General features: G+C 46.4%; 1 protein-coding gene across 1 annotated transcript; it reads left to right on the plus strand.

Annotated features, from left to right (window-relative positions):
• Positions 1–308: 308 nt before the first annotated feature.
• On the plus strand, positions 309–25014 carry C2H8orf74 (chromosome 2 C8orf74 homolog). The gene is made up of 4 exons (XM_081812906.1): positions 309–347; positions 408–600; positions 21803–22206; positions 24775–25014. Exons 1-4 carry the CDS (start codon positions 309–311, stop codon positions 25012–25014), a joined length of 876 nt encoding a protein of 291 aa, XP_081669032.1.

Genomic DNA, 25014 nt, shown 5'->3' on the forward strand with positions numbered 1-25014 from the left:
GCAGTCATTTACACTTTAACATGAATTTCATATCAGATCAATGCCTCTGGGGCAGCTAGTTGAGAACAGACTCAGAGGGGAGTCAAATTTTGTTTTAAGGAAGAGGAAGGAGGGAGCGTAAGTCAGGACTTGAAGCCTGTTGGAGGCATATAAACCTGGAAGCTGCAGTGACTAGCATGAGAACTCTCAGAGGAAGGAGCGGTGCTAGAAAGAAGAGCACATTCCCAGAACAGAGAGGAAAAGCTGTCCAGAAATGAAAGCATAATTCTGCTCAGGCACACCCACATTCCTGGTCACTCTTCAGGACGATGGGGAGTCCTGTGAAGACCCCAGTAGTGGTTTGCCCAGTGAGGATGGCATCTTGATTCTTCAGTCTCACTCTCCATCCCTCATGTCATGCCCTGCAGAAACCAAAAGGTAGGGAGCATCTACGGAGACTGCTGAACTGGGAGGAGTTTGATGAAGTGAGAGACTCCCGCCGAAGCATTCTGCTGGATACTCTCTACGAAAGCATCATCTTTGCAGTGGGCAAAGGCTTCCCATGGGTGGAAGTGGCCAAGGTGGTCAGGTTCACAGAAGAGCTGCTCAAGGAAACAAAAGGTATGGGGCATCTGGAGCAGAAGTCAGCGAGGCTTGCTGGGGAATGGGGGGCACAGGACACCCCTGTGGTCCATAGCCTCAGGAACCCTCTGAGGAGCTGGGAGCCCCTTCCTTTCTTTCTCCGACATGTAGCATCCTCACATGCTTGGAAACAAGGTTCCTGTCTAGGTTTCTGGAAAGTGAAGCAAACTGAATGTCCTTCCTGGATCTTTTTACTCATCTCCCTGGCTGAAAATTTTGCACTAGTCCAAGCTGTTCACACAGCAGCCAGAGTGTTTGTCTCTTGGTGAGTTATTTACACTTTAGTATGACTCTCATTATCAGATCAATACCTCTGGGGCACCTGGCTGAGAGTAGGCTCAGAGGTGGAGTCAGATTTTATTTCAGGGAAGGAAGTAAGGGCCAAGATTCATAATTTTTGTTTTGTTTCGCTTTGTTTTTACTTAAACACATGACTCCTCTGTTTAAAACTCTTCTCTGACTCCCCATTGCATTCCTGAAAGACTGCAAATTGTTCCACATAGCAGGTTTTGGTCTGCTGAATGTCTTGGAGGAATCCTTGCAGGCTTCAGCTTGCTGGCAGGGATGGGGTAAAAGCAGTCAAGTGAGTTTATAGAGGGATCATCTCTCCCACCCCTGCCCTGGCTTCATGAGAAGAGAAAGACCATCTCTCCCTATGACCCCATAGCACAAGGGAATGTGATCACACCCATCCACCTCTTGGGCTGTGAGCTGCAGATTCATTCATTAAGCAAATATCTGGAACAGCCCCTCTTTGGCCACATCATAGTAACACTCAGCCAAGAATCATCAATAAGTGCTAAGACCAGTAGGTGAATGATTGATGAGAAATAGGATATTTACATACTTCCTCCCCACAACATTCTTACTGATCACAAAGGGGAAAAGAATACTTCTATTCAGGCGCCTGGGTGGCTCAGACGGTTAAGCGTCTGCCTTCGGCTCAGGTCATGATCCCAGAGTCCTGGGATCGAGTCCCGCATCGGGCTCCCTGCTCCTTGGGAGTCTGCTTCTCCCTCTGCTTCTCTCTCTCTCTCTGTCTCTCATGAATAAATAAATAAAAATCTTTAAAAAAAAAAAAGAATACTTCTATTCAAGGGAGCCCGGCAGACACCTCCCTCATCAAATGATCCAAGTCAACGTCATCAGTAAAAGTACACATTGAGAATCATGTTCCACCTGGTGGAATGCAAATGGAGAACGCAGCATCCTTCAGTGATGGTTCTAGCAAAGACTCAGAACCTTATCTAATCACAAGAAAGCATTAAATTAGTGGCACTGAACAAAGTCCCTCTCCCGTGAGCTTCAAAAACGTTAAGGTCCTGAGAGCCAAGGTAAGACAGAGGAGCTGTTTTAAACTGAAAGACACTGAGATGTGGCCACTAAACATGACATGTGGCCTCAGTTTGGGTCCTTTTTGCTATGAAGGATGTATACAAGGGACAACTGGGAAGACTCGAATGAGGTCTGGAGATTAAGCAACAGTGGTGTGTCAAGGGTGATCCCCCAATTCTGATGGTGGTAGTTACGAATGCCGTGTTTGGATAACGTACATGAAAGCAATCTGATGTTGGGGCATTTTGCGGGCTGCTTATTCTTTAAGTATTTTGGGAAAAATTTCTTTGTACTATGTTTTTTCTAGTTTTATTGAGATATAATTGGCATATAACATTGCATAAGCTTAAGGTGTGCAACGTAATGATGTGATATATGTACATATTGCAAAGTGATTACCAAAGTAAGTTGAGTTAATATCCATCACCTCACGTAGTTACAATTTTTTTCTTGTGGTGAAAACTTTTAAGATCTACTCTCTTACCAGCTTTCAGATATACAACAGAGTTGTGTTAACTACAGTCACCATGCTGTACATTAACTCCCAGGACTTATTTATCTCATAACTGCAAGTTTGTACTATTTGAACACCTTCATCCATTTTGCCCACCTACCTCTGGAAACCATCAGTCTGTTTCATTTCCATGAGTTCAGTTTTTTGTTTTTTGGTTTTTTTATTCCACATGTGAGATCCTACAGTATTTGTCTTGATACCCTTACGGTTTATCCATGCTGTTGCAAAAGGTTTCCTTCTTTTTTATGGCTGAGTAATATTTTTACAGCTGAAAAATATCATATTTTCTTTATCATTCATCCACTGATGGGCCATGGGCTGTTTACATGGCTTGGCTGCAGTGAATAATGCCGGAACGAACATGCAGGTACAGATATCTCTTTAAGATAGCGATTTCACTTTCTTTGCATATATGCTCAGAAGTGGAATCACTGGCTCATAGGGTAGCTCTATTTTTAATTTTTTGAGGAAACTTCACACTGTTTTACACAGTGGCTGCACCAATTTGCATTCCCACCAACAGTGCATGAGGGTTCCCTTTTCTCCCCATCCTCACCAACTTTATATCTTGTCTTTTTGATACTAGCCGTTCTAACATGTGTGACGAGGTATCTCATTGTGGTTTTGATTTGCATTTCCCTGGTGATGAGTGAGATTGAGCCTGTTTTTATGACCTATTGGGCATTTGAATATCTTCTCTGGGAAAATGCCTACTTAGATCCATTGCCCATTTTGATTAGATTATTTGGGGTTTAGCTATTGAGTTGTATGAGTTCCTTATATTAACACCTTATCAGATATGTCTTTGCAAATATTTTCTCGTATTTCATAAGATGCCTTTTTATTTTCTTGGTAATTAGTTTCTCTGTGCAGAAGATTTTTACTCTGATGCAGTCCCACTTGTTTATTTTTGATTTGTTGCTTATACTTTAGGTATGATATCCAAAAAGTCATGGTCATGACCCATGTCAAGGAGGTTTCCTCCTGTTTTCTTGTAGGAGTTTTATGGCTTCAGTTATGCTATTTTTTAGTAGACTATTTCTTAGCATAGCTTTGGGCTCACAGGAAAATAGAGCAGAGGGTTTAAATTCCACATGTGATATTTCCCACAGAAATCCTGTCCCACACATGCACAGCCTCCCCCACTGTCAACATCCCCCACCAGAGTGGGACATTTGTTACAGTTGGTGAATCTACCTTTACACATCATTATCACCCAAAGTTCATAGTTTATATTAGGATTCATTCTTGGTTTTGTGCATTCTATGGATTTCAATAAACATATAATGGCATGTATCCACCATTAAAGTAGCACATAGAATAGTTTCACTGCCTTAGAAATCCTCTGTGATCCATCTATTCATTCCTCCTTCTCCGCCAACCCCTAGCAACCACTGCTTTTTACCATCTCCATACTTCTGGCTTTTTCAGAATGTCATATAGTTAAAATCATACAGTCTTTTCATATTGGCTTCTTTCAGTTAGTAACATACATGGAAGTTTCCTTCATGTCTTTACATGGTTTGATAGCTCATTTCTTTTTTTTTTATTTTATTATATTCTGTTAATCACCATACATTTCATCATTAGTTTTTGATGTAGTGTTCCATGATTCATTGTTTGCGTATAACACCCCATATAGTTCATTTCTTTTTAGGATTGAATAATATTCCATTGTCTGGATGCACCTACAGTTTATGTATCTATTCATCTACTGAAGGACATCTTGGTTGCTTACACATTTTGGCAATTTAAAGCTGCAATAAATATCTGTGCGCAGGTTTTTATGTAGACATAAGTTTTCAACTCCTTTGGGTAAATAACAAGGAATGAGATTGCTTGACCGTAAGATAGGAATATGTTTAGTGTTGTTGGAGACAGTCAAACTGTCTTCCAAAGTAGCTATGCCATTTTGCATTCCCACCAGCAATGAATGAAAGCTCCTATTGCTCCATAAGCTCACCAGCATCTGGTGTTGTCAGTGTTGTGGATTTTGGCCATTCTAATAGCTGTGTAGTGGTGTCTTGCCTTTTCCTGAAAACATATGCTGTGGATCACATTTTCGTATGCTTATTTGCCATATATATATATATACTTCTTTGGTGAGGTGTCTGTTAAGTTTTTTCCCATTTTTCAAGCAGGGTGTTTTCTTTTTGTTGAATTTTTTAAAGTTCTTGGTCTGTGTTGGATAACAGTCCTTTATCAAGTGTGTCTTTTGCAAATATTTTCTCCCAGTCTGTGGCTTGTCTTCTCATTTTCTTAACAATGTCTTTTGCAGAAATTTTAAATTTTTTTATTTTATTTTATTTTATTATGTTCATCACCATACATTACATCATTAGTTTTTGATGTAGTGTTCCATGATTCATTGTTTGCGTATAACACCCAGTGTTCCATTCAGTACGTGCCCTCCTTAATACCCATCACCAGGCTAACCCATCCCCCACCCCGCTCCCCTCTAGAACCCTCAGTCTGTTTCCTGAAGTCCATAGTCTCTCATGGTTCATCTCTCCTTCCGATTCCCGCCCCCTTCATTTTTCCCTTCCTCCTCCTAATGTCCTCCACGCTATTCCTGATGTCCCACAAATAAGTGAAACCATATGATAATTGACTTTCTCTGCTTGACTTATTTCATTTAGCATAATCTCCTCCAGTCCCATTAAAGAAGTCCAAATTATCAGTTCTTCTTTCATGGACCGTGTCTTTGTGTTGTATCTAAAAGAGTCATCACCAAACCCAAGGTCATCTAGGCTTTTTATATGTTATCTTCTAGAAGTTTAATTGTATTGTATTTTAGATTTAGACCTGTGATCCATTTTGAGTTAAGTATTGTGAAGGGAGTGAGGTCTGTATCTAGATTCCATTTTTTTACATGGGGATGTCCAGTTGTTCCAGCACCATTTGTTGAAAAGATTATCTTGGCTCCGTTGTATTGCCTTTGCTCCTCGATTAAATATCAGTTGCCTATATTTGTGTGGGTCTATTTCTGGACTCTCTCTTGTGTCTGCCCCATTCATCTGTCTATTCTTTTTCAATACCACACTGCCTTGATTATGTACTATTTTTGGAACTTTTCTGTATTTCTTTATTTCGAAATATTTTTAAGTATAATATTGTTTTAACGTGTAGCATAACAGCTCCCATACAAATAGGACACACGATGCTCTGTTCCTTATACATGATATCCCCATCCCTTATGTGCCCAGAACTCACCCACCAATCCGAGCAGTCGTACCTTGATGTCCCTCCCTAATCTCACCACTTTTCACTAGCTCCTTGTCCACCACTGTTTCTAACCCACCTCCATCTTTTGACCAGCCCACTGCTTTCAAATCTTGTACTGCATCCTTTCACTGACCAGCACAGTGATTTTGTTCAGGCACAAATAAAATCCCATCACTCCTCTGTTTCAAGACATTTAGTGGCTGGCACTGAATCACACATCTTGTGTGCATGTGGATCAGCCTCTTTTATTTCTTGCACTGCTCATGTGTCCTTCCTTCCACTTCTCTCCTCCAAACCAGTGATCCCGGTCTGAAGGCTTGAGCCAGACATGGCATTGCTCCTGGGCTGGCTTCAGAGATCCTTGGGAAACTTCATGCCACCCCAGCCCCCCACCCAACCCCCACCCCTGGGTCCTTCCTGACATCCCTCTAGGTCCTGCTCCTTGCTGCTCACAGCAATGCACAGGTACCAGAGTTTAACGCTGTCGGCTGAGCTCTACAGTGGCTCATGGCCAGAACAAACACTGACGAGCAGGAAGAAGAATGTCAGCCCCAAGCAGGTGGGAACTCAGGCTCTTTCAAGTTTCCATCAGAGCCTTCCACAGGCTGAGTCCGTGAAAAACAGTCAATGATGATGCAAACCCAACTTCAAACTCAGGAGATTAGATCATACAGCTTTTCTGGTTATCGCATAACTTGCCAGCACAGCCTAGCTATGCCTTGTGGACTTCTAAAATCTTGCAGTTGGAAGGACACTTGGTGATCTGGAAGCTTAATTCCCTCTACAGCAGGGAGCCCGGTCAACCAGCCAACAAGGTTCTTCCAGTCTCTGCTGACACCCTCCAAGCAACAGGGTGCTCCCTCCTTCTGAGGCAATTCATTCTTTTGTACAACCACTCCTGTCATTTGGAAGTTCCTATATATATCTAGCTACATCTGCCTTCTGCACCTTTTACTCAAATGCTCAAAGTCTGTCCTCTAGAACCAGAATGCAGGCCCTGCAGATATCTCATGATGTTTATATAATGTGACTATCATGTCTTTACATTTAGACTAGACAGCCCCAGTTATTTTTGTCATTCTTAATATAGCATCATTTCCATAGACCCTTTCCCCCTACCTCCCCACCACTGCCCTCTTTCTGCCCTTCTCTGAGCATACTTATGTTTGTCAATATTTTTCTTAAAATACGTCATCCAAATCCAAACACAAAACAGTCTGCAATTTGATCAGTGAAGTTATTAGGGATTTTATCACCTCCTCTGTCCTGGTGATGATACTCCTGTTTATATAGCCTACGGGTATGTTTATTTTATCAACATCAAAGTCACATTGATTTATATTGGGAAGGAAGTCCCACATGGGAACCATTTTTCCCATCCTGCCCTTGTGCAATGGCAATTTTGATTGTACATGCAAGACTTTACAATTGTCCCCACTGACTCCATCTTGTCAGTGTTGGCCATCTTTCCTTTCTCCTGCCATCTTTTAAATCTTGATCCTGGGCTCTCCAGCTTTCAAGTTCTTCCCCTTATCTTTAAATCATCTCAAAATTTGAGAAGCATGGTTGGTACAAACACTGAATAGGAACAAGCTCTTGGGTGGGCCCCTCATGCTGAAATCTGACTCACTGAAGACAGAATCCATCAGGAGGCTTAGCACTCAAAGGGAACATTCCAATCCTAGTTCAGTCCCTTACTGGATGTATGGTCCTGGGCAAGTCACATCACCTCTGAGCCTCTGGTTACACATTGAAAAAAAATGGAAAAAGCAAGAACACCCACTTCCTGGGATTGTTTTAAGGATTAAATGAGGTTACATACATAAAGCCCATAACGTAGCATTTGGTGCCTAGTAAGGACTCAGTGAGAGTTAGCTGTTATTCTTAGGAGGGGACTGCAGGGACAAAGACCCAAGACTTGAGAGAGTGATGTGGTTCAGAGATGGCACGATAAGATGTGGCTGCATGCACGTTGATGCAGCACCCAGTAGGGATCAGCCTCCACATGTCCAGAAGCAGCATCAACTCCCTCCCAAGGTTAGCAGAGACCATCCGAGGCCCTTTCTCCTCAGATGCCAACACTAACCCAGCTGACACTGCATCACAGGGAGTGGGGCAGGACAATGGGCTGAGAGCCAGGGGGCTGGCACTTCAGCCAGAGGCAGGCCAGGGAGGTAAAGGAAACTGGCAGACTTGTTTGGGAAGTAGGGAGGTGAGAAAGAGGCAGACAAGACTGTTTCCAACTCCGCTCCCAGGTAACTGACTCGTTGTGAGCACTGACTCTTGAGAGCGATACCAGGCTGGCTGTGGTTTGCAGGGAGTTGGCGATGGGGTGTGGTGGGAGCACCCATGGATACAGAGCCACGGTAGAACCAGGCTTCCTGAGCTAGGTCCTGCTCACCTTGGGGCCCCCTTAATGCCATTCAGGATGATGCCTGTTGCTCCTGAAGATGGTCAGCCTGGCCCAGATGGCGTCTCCATGGCAGCCATGCCCACAGTGTTTCTCAGAAATCCAGTACAGGGACACTTGCAAGAGCATGAACAAGTTCATCAGTACTCTGGAGACAGGGAATAGAATTTCAGCTGAAGCCTCCTTCTTCCCTGGGATTTTCCTCCTCACTTTACAGTCAACCCCAGGCTCAGGCTGGACTGGTCCTCACCATTCTTAGAGCCCTGGATCAAATCCTGGTTCTACCATTTCCTTGCTATGTGACCTTCTGAGAGTCCCTTAACCTCCCTGTGCTTCAGATGACTGTGAGGACAAGATGAGGACAGGAATGGCACCAACTTCATGGGATTATTGCAAGGATTAGATGAGTTCATTTATGTAAAGCACTTGGAACAGTGACTGGTACGTAGGAAGCCCTGTGAATGTGCAACTGGTTGGCCATTGTTATAATACCCATTCCTCAGGTGTTTCAGCCACTCCCATGGGCTCCACTGTCTGTCTAGAAATGTAGGTCTTACCCCTGTAGCAGGAGGCAACCCTTCATCACTGTTCATTGAGGGTGCCTGGTTTGCTCCTCTTGGCTTTGTTTCCCAAACCCTTGCCTTTACTGACTTAGTTCTGATCCCATTCTACCCAATTCCCGACCCAAACTTGATCTTCCCTTTCTCTCCCGCCTGATGTTGTTTGAGCCACACTACCTAGGTCTAGACCACATTCTCTCAGGAGTTGGCCCATATATCCTTTGCTTCCTCCTGTGTCTACCAGCTTTGGGTAAATTCCCCTCCTAACCTGGGACCTAACCCCAGTGGGGGCCAACTGAGCCAATGTCCAGCTGGACAAAAGGGCCTCTGACATCAGCTCCATCTTCCAGAGGGTGTTTCCAAATGTTCTCTCTGTTCAACCTGTCCCTGCCAAGGCCCTGTGCACTTATGCTGTCCACCACCTCTGAGATGCCCCCTGTGCTGATCTCAGAGCCCAGGGCCTTCTCACACTCCCACACCCTCCAGGGCCCCAGACTTTTCCACCCAGAGCCAGTCTCAGACCCTCCTGCATCAGCCCCAAGTTCACGCATGTGAAGATGTGCCACTGCCCAGCAGCATGAGCGGGAAGGCGTCTGTTCACTACTCTTGTTAGGGGATCCAGGCAGCAAGGGGCAGGAAAAGCTGGTAAGACAACAGGTCAGGTCCCGAAAGAGTTGTAGCCCTTCCCATCTCACATCCCACCCTGCCCCTGCTCAGGGATACACATCCCATCTATCACAAGTGGTGGGGTGCAGGATGCAGACAGTGGGGTCCCCCTGGCTGGCCAGCTCACATGCAAGCTTCTGTTTTAGCTAATGTCCACAGTAGACTGTCACTCTTCTTGGAAGGGAGCTTTTCCGGGGATTCTTGTTGTCGTTGTTGTTGTTGTTGTTAATCTGAGGCTAAGGATGGTTGAGTTCTGTTTGCATACTAGACAACAAAGGTGGCAGATAGTGTTTAAGGAGGCTTATGTGATTCAGAGCTTTGACAGGACTGCTGCCAGCCCAGCTTATCACCTGGCCCAATCAGGCCTTGGTACCAGGAGGGAAAGTGCTGCCCTTTATTCAAAAGCACAAGCTGATTCTGTCCTGGCTCACCAGGATGTTCTGGTCTCAACCGCAGGCCAAAAGAGAGTCCTGTTGACCTCACCTCCTCCGCCAGCCTGCAGGAAGCCCTGGGCAGATCCCACCCTGCTGTGTCCATGGCGCCTGGAGTGAAGTCACCAGGCACAGCACAGAGAAGCAATTAGCTGCCAGCTCCATCCTAATGGGAAGAAATCGCAGGAAGTGGGCAGATTTTGCACACCCTGTTGAGTCTCCGGTAAAGGAGAGGAGAGAGGTGTTGGGGCATATGGGAACGCTGCGGTCTCCAACTTTGCATCCAGGAGTGGCAGAGATTTGGGGTACCCAGAAGGCCCTGCGTATCCTATCTCTGACTGGCATGTTGCTGCACGTGAGAGGTGGGAGCGGGACAGACTCTCTTGCCTCAGGCTTTACTCTCTGGTGCTTTCCCTACACACCTGGACTAGAAGAACCTCTTTCCTTCTGGCTTGGCTCCATATCCTGGGGCCCGGTGAGGGCCCTCCTGTGAGGAAGTGGACCTTGATGACCAGTTGGTGGAGGCATGAGGTAGCCAGGGGGGTCCCCAGTGGGTCATAGCACCCTATCTGTAGTTCCATCCATGGCCACTCCTGATTCTCCAGGAAATGTCATCTTGGCAGCCACAGGATAGAAGGCAGCCACACCACCTGCTCCCAGCAGCCTGGGGCTCGCAGGAGGCATTACTGCCCCCAAGCTACTCTGCACAAGCTCTTCCTACCAGAACACTCGCGGCCATGCCCGGGGTCTACTCCACCAGCCCTTGAGTACCCACCCAACATCGGAGAGCCTCCAGGGATTCAGGACCAGCCCAAGCCAAGAGAAAATGCACCTTCACTCATCCTGGAAAGTAGCTTCTCCAACAGCCTTCTCCAGGGTGGCCTGAAACCCATGCCTCTCCCACTAGACCCTGAGGTGGGGCTTTGGCGGCAACTTCTTTGTTGCTGGAGAGTGGAAGCTTCCACAAAGGCCATTGATTGAAATCTTGAGAGAGCATTTCTTGGGACAAATGGGCAACTGCCCTTTCAGAGATAGCTCCATGAACGAGTCAGTCTGCTGGGGCCGTTAACAAAGTACCTCAGATTGGGCAGTTTCAACAATAGACATTTATGTTCTCCCAGTTCTGGAGAAGTCGAGATTAAGGTATCAGCAGGGTTGGTTTCTTCTGAGGCCTCCCTCTTTGGCTTGTAGATAGCCACCTTCTCCCTGTGCACCTCACATGGCCTTTCTTGTGTGTGTGTGTCCTAATCTCCTCTTTTCTCAAGGGCACCAGTCATATTGGATTAGGGCCACCCACATGACTTCATTTAACCTGAATTATCTCTTTTAAGACTATTTCCAAGTGCAGTCCCATCTAGAAGCACAGGGGGTTAGGACTTCAACATGTGAATTATGGGGGACACTGTTAGTTCAGCCCATACACTAAGGTCACAGCACTCCAGACGAGACTGTTAGTAGGCCAGAAATCAAGACTATGCCATAGAAACCTCCCTTAGCCTTCCCTGAGGGCCATATATCCTGTAGAGGGAGGAACAGTGAGGACTCTACGATCTTGGCATTTTCACGTGTAGCATCTATAATCCTCACTGTGATCTTGCATCATAGACATTATTTTAATGATGAGGAACTGAGGCCCAGAGAGTTGAAGTAACTTGGCCCAGGTCACACCTCCAGTAGATGGAGTTGGGATTTGAACCCAGGTCTGTCTGACAGCAGAGCACATGTCCTGTCGTGTGACATTCCATCTTGACCAAAGGGATCTTTGGTCAAGGGGCACATGAGGGTCTGAGGAGCATGAAGCCCAAGAGAGCACCCCGTGGTGAGTGGAATGACACTGCTGGCATGCAGCAAGAGCTGAGCACCTGGAAGAAGCAGGTGTGGAACACCTGGGGGCGGAGCTCCTAACTGGGTCACCTGGAGTTACAGCATATACCTGGGATCCTGCCCCCCAGCAGGATGGCTCCAAGGTGATGGGTGGTGCAGGCCCAGCTGAGAAGAGGAGCTGTGTCCTTTGGCTAATGTGTCCTGGCCCAGATGTGCCACCTGTGTGTGGGCAGGTGGTACTGGTGCCCTCAAAGCTGACCTCTGGCCCTTTGGAGTGACCTCACACTCTACCTCTAACTTCCCATGTCCTCCACCAGTCAGCTGGACAGGCTGGTCAGTCTCAGAGCCCCCCAACATCAGAGGGGACAAGGCACGGGTATGAAATAGTCTATTTTTACTCTAGGTACAGTCCCGTGTCCCTGAGACCATGGGATTACTTAGTCATTTTCAACTCAGGGATGATGACAAGGATGATGATGAAGATCCAAAGTCAGGACTCCCTTCAGTAAACTTGAGACAGCTGCAGAGCTTGGCCACGAGGCACCCACAGCACCCTTAGATGTGGCTATGGAAGACTGTCAGCTCTATGGAAATCACCATAACTTCTTAGAATCAAAAAGGGACCCAAGAGATCACCTGACTCAAGCCCCACCAACACCACCACACACACATTATTCAAGAATCCTCTCCCCAGCCAAAAGCCTCCTCACTCCTCAAGACTAGACTGCTCCACTAATAAAACTCTTTCTTCTAGAAAGTTCTTCCTGCTGCTGAATTGAAATGGGTCTCTTTGAGCCTTCTGCCTGAAGACTTCTGTTCTGCCCTCCAAGCTTCCTCCCTGAATCAATCTAACCCACCCGACTCACTCAGCCATTCTCCAGCAAACATTGCCAGGGCACTGTGCTAGGGGATGGGGAAGATGGGATATCCACTCAGCCGTCCCTATGTGCTGAGCTCTCCTCATAGATCATCTCTTCAATGTTCACAGAAATTGTAGATGGGTGGGTACTCTGTACCCATTTCACAATGAGACAGCTGAGGTTCAGAGAGTTTAGGTAACTTGCAAATTATCACACAGTAAAGGGCAGAGCCATCAATAACCTTGAGATCTTCTGGCCCCAGAGTCCGTTCTTCTTGCCAAAGCTATTTAGCATTAAGCATGCAAACTTCTTAAACAGACTCTTAACTATAGAAAACAAACTGATGGTTACTTGTGGGGAGGTAGGTGGGGGTTGGGTGAAATTGGTGATGGGGATTAAGGAGGGCACTTGCAATGAGCACCGAGCACTGGGTGATGTATAGAAGTGTTGAATCACTATATTGTACACCTGAAACTAATATAACACTGTATGTCAACTAACTGGAATTTAAATAAAAACTTTAAAAAATAAAAACACTTCCGGGCGCCTGGGTGGCTCAAGTTGGTTAAGCGACTGCCTTCAGCTCAGGTCATGATCCCAGGGTCCTGGGATCGAGTCCCACATCGGGGTCCCGGCTCGGCGGGGAGCCTGCTTCTCCCTCTGACCCTCTCCTCTCTCATGCTGTTTCTCTCTCGCTCACTCTCTAATAAATAAATAAATAAAATCTTTAAAAAAAAATAAATAAAAACACTTCCTTTTTAATGAAAAAAAAGCACATCAACTTCTTGAGGAATGGGGATGAGGAACAGTGAGGGGGTGCTTGTGCTAAGCAGATGAGGTTGGGGGACCACTGGGGACAAAGAGAAGAGTTTCAGCAAAAGCCCATGACAGTCTAAAATACATGGCCCTATATTTATCCTTTGAGTCCCAGGAGAGTGAACAGTGAGGAAATCTTTACAGGGTCAACAAAATCTTTCTAATCCTGCTGTTGGGGTAGGTTTTTTCTTTAATGTGACTAGTGGTTTATTTTATAAACAAAAACAAAACACCTACTAGGCAGGAGAATAGTAGGGAAGTGCCTCAAAAAATTAAACATAGGATTGCCATGTGACCTAGCAATGACGCTTCTGGGTATAAACTCCCCAAGAACTGAAAACAGGGACTTGAACAGTTATGTGTCCACCCATGTTCATGGCAGCATTGTTCATATCAGCCAAAAGGCAGAAGCAACCCTTTCGTATGGGTTCACATGTCTGTCAGCAGGTGAATGGATATACAAAATGCGATGTATGCATAAAATGAAATGTTAGCCTGACAAAGGGAGGAAATTCTGGATGACTTTTGAGGACATTATGCTAAGTGACATAAGCCAGCAACAAAAGGCCACGTACGGTAGGATTGCACTTGCGTGAGGTATCTAGAACAGTCAGATTCATGAAGGCAGAAAGGGGCCTGAAAGTTTCCCATCTCTAGCAGGAGAGGACTAGACTAGTTTAATAGTTGCCAAAATATGCTCCTTGGTCTGAGAGACTATTTGCCTCAAGTAAATTTGAGAAATATTGCATATGCTCAACCCTTTTTGGCCATTTGCCGAGCCCTCTAGCATATTAAGGGCTCTGTTTAATTTCTTTTGGTCCAACATATCTTCAAGGTCTCTGGCTGCAGAGCATTCATTTCTATATAATACTGATTGCAGAACATCCTTTGGAAAACCGTGACGGGGAGGATTGGGGACCCCTTCCAGTGTCCACTTCCAAGGGTCTACAGAGAAAGCCCATGGCTGCTTGGAAGTGGATGGTTGGGTTAGGCTGGGGTTTGAATTCTGGCTTCCCCACCCCACCAGCTATGTGTCCTTAAGCAAATCCCTTGACTCCTTGAGCCTCAGTTTCTCTCACGGGTAAAGTGCCTACACTTGCCTCACAGAGCTAGGAGGGGTTGAGTGGAGCCTGAGATGACCCAGGACACACAGGGCCCAGTGGAAACTCCCCAAACAAGAGTCCTCTACTGCCTCAAGGAAAGCATACCCTGTTTTCTGAGCTGTCACTGTTGTTGGCACCTTGGTGTGAATGAGTTTGGCAGAACCTTACCATGAGCAGAGAGATGTCCCCTGAGTGCAGGGGACAGCACACAAGGAAGGAGAATGGGGGTGGAGATGCGAGTCCTGTGCTTTTGTCTGCCTCCCACCATCCCAGGCCAGCCCTGGTAGGTGTTCAGAAAGGTAAGCCAGCCAGGCTGCAGCCTGACTTGGTTCCTCCTCTTCGAGCCAAGGCAGGGGCCACCAAACTGGTTTGTCAGGGGGCACCGGTGGCACCTGGATCCTCCCCCTCACTCCCACCCAGAAGGAGCAGCACCTCGTCACTGTTCCCAACCCTTCTGGGACGTAGCACATCTCCCTTCCTCTCACCCAGCCCCAGACCCCACATATGAGGGGCAACGGGAGGAGGGCACCCACAGTGGCTGGTCCAAGCCCAGTGCCTTTTTGCCCTGATTCTGGAGCATCTGGTGTTGTCACCCCACCCCCGCTCTTTCCCTGCCCATTGCTCTCCTCTACTCTCGTGCCTGCATCCCTGTGCAGGTGCTGGCCTCCAGGGGTTTGGGGACTGTCTTCAGGAAGTTCCCAGCAGCCAATGCAAATGAAGGCCACTCCCTGTTATTGAAGAGCAACTTGCACGTACAGATCTGTCCCCCGGCAGCCAGAGGCTTCTCTCTGAGACTTAATCCTTGAGTTTCTGAGTCATCGGAACCTCCTCAACCTGCAGCAAAAGGAGAATGGTCTGAGGGCCAAGAAAGTGTGTCTTATGAGCCAACTTGGGATGATCTTTGCTGAAAACCGGAGCTGGTCAAAAGAATGCTGGGACTGGAAGTTAGAATCCAACCCAGGGACTCCTTCTCCAGTGACCCTGGACGAAGTCCATATTTGGGCTTTATGACTTTAAGGCTAAGGCCATAGTTCATGTCCATAACAGGGAACCTGCCAGGATGACAGGTAGCTGGGAGCACTTGCCAACATTTGCTGAGGTCACTCAACATGACTGGACCCTCAGACCTCCTTTTTTTTTTTTAAGAATTTATTTATTTATTTGAGAGAGAGATGGGGGAGAGAGCACAAGCGAGCACAAGCAGGGGGAGCGGCAGAGGGAGAGGGAGAAGTAGGCTCCCCACTGGGCAGGGAGCCCAACTTGAGGCTTAATCCCAGGACCCCAGGATCATGACCTGAGCTGAAGGCAGATGCTTTCTGACTGAGCCATCCAGGTGCCCCAGCCCTCAGACTTCTTGATTGAAACCTGAGTTTGGGCTCAGAACCTGGGCTCTGTGCCGGGAGCCAAATAGAGAAGATCAGGGGCCGGCCTTGACAAACCAGGCAGTTGTGGCCATCCACGTCTGGAAGATGCAGGGGATCCCAGCCCCATGGACTGCCAGGCCAGGCAGAAGGAGGGACAGGGCACTTGCCAGTATGTTCGTTCAGCTCCATGGAGCCCAGAGAAGATGCAATGATTTACCTCACAAATTTCACACACAGTCGCCTCTACACCAACCTGGAGTCTGGCTTTGATTATCAGAAACCAATGACCTCACCCTGGTCCCCTAGCCTCTGAGATTCCTTTACTGATCATACCTGCCATCCTCCGCACATCACTACCATGCCTCTGAAATACCCAGCTGACCTCCCCCTTCTCGGCTTAAGACCTCTGAGTGGCTCTTCAGCTCTCGGCCACAGTTCTTCATTTCCTTTCAGAAATGTGATGATTCTTTCTACGTACACGCTCCCCAGGAGGAAAAAAAAAAAGTACATGAGAAATTCTGGATGCAATTTCAGAAGGTGCCAGTCGGCCCCGAGGCCCATCCTTGGAGGTCCTTGGGGTCCGTGAGTTCTGGTTGAGGGGCCCAGCTTCTGTTTTGAAGTCCAGCTCTTTCACGTGACATACACAAGCTTGCCCTTTGCAAACTGAAGACACCAAGCCCTTCTGTCCCCCCAGGTGAGTCCCCCAGACTCCAGCTTTTCTCCCAGAAACTCTGAGCCATGTGGATCATGCACATGCCCACACTGTACCCTACATGCTTCCAGCCTTTATCCCTGCGGTCCCTTCTCTGGGAGTGCCCTTCTCTACCATCTCCTGCCAACCTCCCCCTTCTTCCACTCTGGGCTCCAGTGTCCTCTCTGTAGGAAGCCCTCCGTGACTCCTGGCCCCCAACCTCCTGGGTCAGGATGCTTTCCCCATGCAAGCACCTACCCCATCTCCTCATATTTCCCCTTCCTCCTCTCCGCACTTCGGTGCCCAGTTTTGGGGCACTTGCCTGTGTGTTGCTTTTAGAGGAGTCTTCAACTCTCATTATGTCATTATGTAATGTACATGAGCACTATTAAAAAAGCAATGCAGACTTGTATAGTCTGTGTCATATTTTGTGTCCTCTCCAAAAGCAAAAAAAGAATAGAACTAAAGGCCCACCAAATCCGAGCAGCACAAAGGTTATACCTGTGCAGGAAGGGACCCAGTGGCCATGTGACCTCTGAGGGGACTAAGGTCCTGAAGACAGGTGCCCTGTGTAAAGGTCACTCAATAGAATGGAGCATCTGGGGGCTTTGGCTTCATCCTTCTACCAGTTGGGCATGTCATGACTCCCTGCGTGTCAGCGTCTGAGTTCTCTGGGCTCAATCTGGCTCATAACTGAGGAGCAGCCATTTCCAAGCCAGCTCCACCCTGGAGTCAACATTTCCTTTTTTGAGATGTGTGTGTGTGTGTGTGTGTGGTGGGGAGGGGTCTGTATTTTTGGACAGCTCCAAGTGATTACGGAACATAGGGCTCCCACTGGCCCTGGGCCCCTCCCGACTGTTGACCTGGGACACAAGTTCAGGAATGAAGGGGTCCCCAGGATCAACTGCCTGGCCAGATAGTTCCCAGCATGAGAGATGGGCCAAGGAACACGTGGGCCACTGCTCCTGTGCCCGCTGGGTCTCTGTGACACAGGTGAGAAGCTCTGAGAATCAAAGCAGGACATGGGGGAAAAGGGTATTGCACACTGCAGCACGCTAAAGCCACATCTCCTTTCTTTCCATTATCCGTTCCCCTAGAAGCCACTTTATTTTCTGAATACTTTCTATGGGAAATACCCCCAGCCTTATTGAGGTATAATTGACAAATAAAAATAGTGAAAAATATTTAAAGTGTACAATGTAATGTTTTGATATACATACACATTGTGAAATGATTACCACAATCAGGCTAATTAGTTATTTCACACAGTTACCACTTTTATTTGTAGTGAGAACATTTAAGGTCTACTCTCCTAGGTAATTTCAAATATGCAAAACAGTGCTACTAGCTCTTGGCATCATCCTGTACAGTCGATCTCCAGAACTTATTCATCCTGCGTAACTGGAACTTCATACTCCTTGAACAACATCTCCCCACTTCTCCTCCCCCCAGCCCTTGGCAACCATCATTCTACTCTCTGCTTCTGTGAGTTCCACATTTTTAGATTTCACATGTAAGTGGGATGATGCAGCATTTGTCTTTCTGTGTCTTGCTTATTTCAATTACATAATGTTGTTGGGAACGACAGGATTTCCTTCTTTTTTAAGACTGAGTAATATTCTATGTATACAGGAAGATACTCTCTATACATACTCTATATAGAGAGATATTATATATATTATAGATATGGAATAGAATTCTATATATATTCTATATCTATATCTATATATCTCACAATATCTTTAACCATTCATCCATCGACAGACACTTCGGTGTCTTGGCTACTGTGAATAATGCTGCCATGAACATGGGAGTACAGATAGCTCTTCAGGATCCCGATTTCATTTCCTTTGGGTGTATACTCTGAAGTGGAATTGCTGGATCATACTGAGGAGGCATTTTAGACATTTTTCCCTAATGATCCACCTCTTCCAAATTTTATCATAAATATTCTGATTACATATTGTATGTACATCTGCCTTATACATACATAAAGCTTATTCTTTGTATTTAATTCAGTAAACTGATGAATCATTGAACATTATATAAAAAAACTAATGATGTACTTATACCTTGGCTAATTGAATTTAAATTTAAAAAAATTTAAAAAAAATTTTTTTAAAGATGACTAAAATTTTTAAATTGAAAATTTTAAAGGTATTAATGGGGGCACCTGGGTGGCTCAGTTGGTTAAGTATCTGACTCTTGATTTTGGTTGGGATTTAGCCCCATTTTGGGCTCCACACTCAGCGGAGAGTTTGCTTGGGGATTTTCTCTCTCCCTCGCCCTCTGCCCCTCCCTACCCCTCCCCACTCATGCTCTCTTTCTCTCTCTCTCAAATAATAAATAATCTTTTTAAAAAATTTTAAAAATAAAAAGCTATCAACATCTAACTTAACATTACAACTGTACCTTCTAAGTAATTTTTAATGTAATTTATTTACTTATGTAAATTGTAACTATCAAATTACATGTTCAAAGAAGCAATTTATATAGATACATAATGATAATAGCAATGCAATCAAATCTTAAAGTGTCATGCAAAGCTGCCATTTCTTTGACAAAAAAATTTACAAAAATAATTTTTTAAAATTGTTTTCAGTAAACTTAACTTTCAACTTTTGCTTCATACAGTAAACAACTAGTTTATAGGGAAGATTGGGGTGAGAGGTGAAGTTGGATTCTAGATGAGGTTGGGAGGTGGGTAGCAGCCTGGCCGTGCTGGGCCTCCTAAGCCCCCATGGGAGGAATTTGGTTTCAGCCTAAGGGTGGTGTTGTTAAAACAATGCCCCTTCCACAACACGAGTCAGATCATGGTCCTCCTTTTTCCCCCTCTCCCGCTGCTCCTGCCTGACATGCTGGCCTTCCCCTATTTTTCCACCATACCCTGTATACCCTTGTGCCAGGCCTTGGTCTAGGATGCCCTTCCTGGCTGTGGACGTACTCCTCACTCCCAGGGTGCCAGCTTCTCACTGACACCTCCCGGACCACTCTACCCCCACCAATCCTCCCTATAAACTAGAGGGGCTCAACTAGAGGGGCTCCAACACTGATCAGACCCTGCACTGCCTACAGTGCCAATCCCCGGATTCTGAATGCAACCTCCAAGGCCCTCCCATCTGTTTTCCACCTACTTCTCCATTCAATGCTTACCATATTCTGCCTCCATCTTTCAGTGCCAACAACAACAAACCCGGTCTTGTTCTCCACCCATGCCATGCAGCTTCTTGCCCCAATGCTCTCATTCAAGCTGTACCCAAGAAGTGCCTCCCTCACTATCTTTACTGGCTCAGTCCCACTAGGCCTCTGAGATGTAGCTCATGGATTATCTTCTCAGCGGAGAATCCCTGTCCTCAACTGAACATTCCTCTTCACCTGATTCTGTTTCTTTTTACACATGTAACATTTACTTATGTGTCTCTCCTGTGAGCACTATGAAGGCAAGGGATGTGTCTTATTTATCTAGTATTGCCAGACCTAGCATAGTGCCTAGTAATTAAGGCACTACTGAGTGCCTAGGCACTCAGTAAAAATTGACAAATTAATCTTGGATGGATGGGTAGGTGGGTAGGTGGATAGATGGGTGGATCAGTGGATGGATGGATGGATGGATGGATAGAGGGATGGGTGGATAGATGGGTGGGTGGATGAATAGATGGAGAGATGGAAGGAAGGAAATATAGATGTGGCTAGAAGAAACTTTTCTCACAGGGCAGAAACAAACTCTTCTTTTCCTACAGCATTCATTAATTACTACCTTGTAACAGGCTCTGTGCAGGGCACTTAGACATATCATCCCATTTTATCCTCATAACAGTCCTATCAACTAAATATAATTATCCCCCATTTTACATCTGTGGGAATGAAGGCCCAAGTGTCACAGCTAGAAAGGGACAGAGCTGTCTCAGGCCTCCAAACCCTCCCTCTACACCACTCTGAAACAGAAGCACTCTCTTGGGCCTTTGAGCCTGCTGATTTGCCTTGAAAGAAGGGCAAAACACAGCCTGCCAACCTTTAGTTCTGCACAGTGGAGAGGCCTCTCTTCATCCCTTCCACAGGAGACTGAAGTCTACATCCAAGTGACAATTCCCAGCACATTCTAATGAGGTTCAAAGTGGAGTAGTGCTCCATCTACCACTATTTTTCTAAGACTGTGATGCCCTACCATCTCAGTACTCTGGGGAGATTTAAGGTAAATATTCCCACACAGAGCTAAGAGTGAGGAGCCAAAATGAACATACAATGGGGGTGGGGGGTGGAGGACTTTATAAACAACCATGTGGGCAAGACTGAGACTGCCTCTCCTAAAGGAGCATGGAGCCCTCTGGCCAGAAAGGTGGAAGACTCTTCTAGGGCTCCATGGGGGGCTCATACAGGAGAGACAAGGAGAGGGATCTACACACAGATTGGGCCTCCACTCCAGGAGGAAAGCCAGGCTCCCTACATCCAACGCTTCGTCTCTATCTTCATTAGATGCACTGTGGAATTCCCAAAAGCATGTGACTTGGTGGTCAGCTGGCCAAAGCTCCCATTCTGCAGATGTAGACACTGAGTCAGGGAGCAAGAGACACATGACTGAGTTTACAGTGCACTTCAGAGATGGCGTCTGTGTGAGGACCCAGGTATCCTTACATTGGTGCATGTTCTTTCTCTATCCCTCATCTTGCTTCTCTCTCTGCATTATGTCTGTTCACCAGAGCATACACATCGTTTAGCCATGACCCTTTACTGAGCCACCCGCTCTGTTAAGACGCAATCATATGTTAGGAAGAGTCCTGCCTCCTTAACCACAACACTACCCTGAGCTTTTGATGGAGTTGTGAGCAAAAGGAGTGAATGGGAGGGGATGGGAGAAGATGGTTTGCTCAGGACAGCATTGCCCAAGGTGTAACTCCAGAGTGGATCTTTGCATGGTAGAAACAATATTTGCCTAACTCTGTGACACATATCTCCAGAATAACAGTTGCCTAGACATCTGTCTCTCTAGTCATCTCATGATCCACTCTTACCAGAGTCCCTTTTTTACACCCTCATCTCCTTTCCAAAGGGTTTGAAGTGGAAACAATATAAAGCACAGCTGAAGTAAACCTTTAAAATGAGAGTTAAAAGTAAAAGTATAGGTAAAGAGGGGGATAATCCTATAAAAGTGAGGTAAATATAAGTTACTACACAAAATTGGTGCTGAGCTTCCTAGAAGCCAAGGCAAAAGGGGAAATGTGATACACTGCATAGCTTTTAAGAGTTAATAAATGGTAATATAGAATAGCTGGTAGGATGTGGGCTCTGGGTTCATAGGACCTGGGTTCAGAACCTATATAGATCAGCTATCAATTCAGCTTTACCTCAGTTCACACTCAATGCCTGACCCCTCTGTGCCTGTAGGCTGCTCCATCACTGAGGCTGTGACAATCCTGGGGAACAAACTCAGAGATTACCAGGGACAGTTCAACACCACTCATCTGCTGGCCCTCTGTGACTACTTCCACAACACTTTTATCCGCCACTACAAACTCTACCAGTATGTCCTGGGCCAGGACCAGGAAGTCAACCTGACCGTCACACACCTGGAAGTGTGTGCACCACCCCAGCCCCTCCCTCTGGCTGAGGGCATGGACAGGGACATCTGGCAGCTTGAGCAACAGGTGGCAGAGCTCAGTATGGCTGAGGTGCAGAAACACACAAATATGCTGCTCCTGAAGGAAGCGTTGCACCTGGAACGGGAGCACAAGCTACAGAGAACATTCTCGGAGGTCCCCAAGCAGCCCAGCCGGGTTCTGAAGAGACAGGTAAGGCTGTGTCTGCGAGGTGGGAGGATGCCAACCTGCCACATACAAATGCCCATTCCTACCAAGAAAACATGGCAGCTGGAGTCAGACTCACAGACAGGACCCCTTTGTCTGCACACATGGGATAGGGCCGAAGGGGACAGACAGTCACTGAGCATGGGCCACAGGCTTTGTGTGCATGTGTCACAAAATATTTCTGTGAGGTATAATTCATGTCCCCGTTTTCGTAATGAGATGAGTGAGGGTCAGAGAATTTAATTAACTCATCCAAGGTCACCAAGCTAGCAAGTGGTAGAGTTTACATTTGGACTGAGGTCTGGCTGGCCCCAAAGTCCAAGTTCTTTCCACTGCAACATTCATTAGTGACAGATTCCATTAAAGAAGACCCCAGGCTCTGAATCACCACAGATTCTCTCAGTGCCCTTCATCCATTGAGGCCTGGGGGTAGGGGAAGGTGATGAAGGAAGGGCCACTGGGGATAGCTCAAGGTGGGTGATATGCTGAGGTAGGCAAAGGGGTGGGGCTAGGGGGTCAGAGAGAATCTAGAAGAGTCTGGCACGGATCTAAGAAATCAGGCTGCCCCACTGACCAGTCTTAAGACCACTGAGGCTCCAGGAGCCAGAGTCTCAATGACCAGCTCTTTACTAAATGGTAACTAGCATGGCCCCAGGGCAACCAACTTCTTAAGGGCCTGGCAGAGTCCAAATTTATTCTTTAAACTAGACATAGGCACTTACAACATCACTGTCGCATCATCTGTGAACACAGGTACAACTGTGTGCATATGTGTATACACAATTATGTGCATGTGTTGGGGGGATTGGGGCTGGGGTGGGGGTGGAGAGTCCCAGAACCTAAATGTTCCAAAAGGTTTCTAAATTGTCAGCCAAAGAGTGAATGGTTTATGAAGTATTCCTTTAAATATATATAAAATATGGGGAAAATCTCTAAAGAGAAATTTTTTTTTAAGATTTTATTTATTTATTTGAGAGAGAGAGAATGAGAGACAGAGAGCATGAGAGGGAGGAGAGTCAGAGGGAGAAGCAGACTCCCTGCCGAGCAGGGAGCCCGATGCGGGACTCAATCCCGGGACTCCAGGATCATGACCCGAGCCGAAAGCAGTCGCTTAACCAACTGAGCCACCCAGGCACCCTCTCTAAAGAGAAATTAACACAACAGAACAAATGATACTCTTCTAAGGTTAAGTCAAGTCTTCCAGAGAAATAGCACATCAGGCTGCCATGTAATCTTAGTGCATTAAGATGTCCAGCAAAGAAGGACCCAACAGAACCTAAGCAAGAGCTTGTCTCCACCCGCTCTGTGGGACCTTCGGACCTTACTCTAGAATATGTAAATGAAGCCACAGATGCGAGGGGCTGCCTTCCCTCCCACTCCTGATTCTCCACACAGCTGTCCTTCCCTGCCCCTCTCAGCTCCCCTGCCAGCCCTCATTACTTTGCTGTTGGTCCCTGCCTGGTGGAGCTTGTGGACTAGAGTCCCCTCCGCTGTGTGCCTCTGGTTTTGTGCCTGAGCTGGGGATGCTGAACACCATAGGATAAACATGATGCATCCTCTTGGAGCACAGTCCTCCCCAAGGACTTAGGGGAAGAACATTATTTTTATATAAAAACAACCAAGGAGTTATTCTGGGGCAAATGTAAGATTTTGCATGAGTTTTTAGGTTAAAATATGAGATCTCAAAGAGATATCTTCTAGGCAATCAGATACTCCAAGTATGTCTCCCAACACCCTCAAGACAAGCACAAATTCTCCTCTGCTGTTTGGCTGCTCGAGCAGGGAATTTGGAGAAACAAAGGATTCCATGATGCCATAGTCCTGATTGAGATGACAGATAGGGTCTCCTGTTTAACATGGCAGATGGTGGCTGAGTTTCCATTCTTCCCATGGCTGGCTGGTTGGGGGACATGCCCACTCTCTGAGCAACTTATCCTGTCCCTTCTGATGAAACCTGCTACTAGAACTTTGAGATGTAAGAATGAGATGAGTGCAGGAGGGTAAAAAAGAGGGATGATATCCAAAGGGAACATGCATTGATCAGAAGGTAGGGGAATATGGGACTGACTTATAGGCCCAGAACAATATTAGTAATAAATGACCCCCTCAAACAGGGTTATTGCCACCGTAGGCCTGAAGGGAGAAGGAAAGAAAGTCATTGGAACCCAAAAAGAGAGCTGTGGGAGAGGGCCATGGGATAGGAGGTGTAGATGTAGGTAGAGAACTAGAGCCATGGCCAACAGATCGGGAGGGAAGCAAGAGACTTCATTCTCTTTCCAGCCTCAGATCTGCCAGTGCCTCCCACTGGCTGAACTCAACCTAAAGCCAGAGGTAAGGTAGCCAACTGAGGCAGCCCTTATAAGTCAGTCTCTCAGAGCACAGAGTGGAGTGGAGATGGGTGGCCAAAAGAGCTGGTGGGGTAAATGGAGAGTTCTAGAATACAGAAAAAGGAGCTGATGTGTTCAGAATTGGATCCTGTGGAGGGACTGTATCTGTAGATGGCCTCAGCCTTCCCTAGAGCCCTGAGCACCAACCATGTTCCATTTCTTCCAGGAGTTAGAAAATCTCATCAGTGAGGCCATTCACATCCAGATCGAATGCCTGAAGGAGCTGCTGCAGTATGAGATACAAATAACTTTTGATATTTTGGATCTGAAACTTCAGAAGAAGACTTTGAACCTCAATGCTCCTATCCCTTCCCCACTCGCAATCACTGGCCAGCCAGGCCAAGATGAATCTTTTAAGTTCAACAAAGCAAACAAAGGAAAGAAAGCAAAAGCAAAGAAGAAGTAG

Source organism: Leptonychotes weddellii, chromosome 2 (assembly GCF_054177405.1).
Source record: "Leptonychotes weddellii isolate Sample4059 chromosome 2, ASM5417740v2, whole genome shotgun sequence".
NCBI classification, from domain to species: domain Eukaryota; kingdom Metazoa; phylum Chordata; class Mammalia; order Carnivora; family Phocidae; genus Leptonychotes; species Leptonychotes weddellii.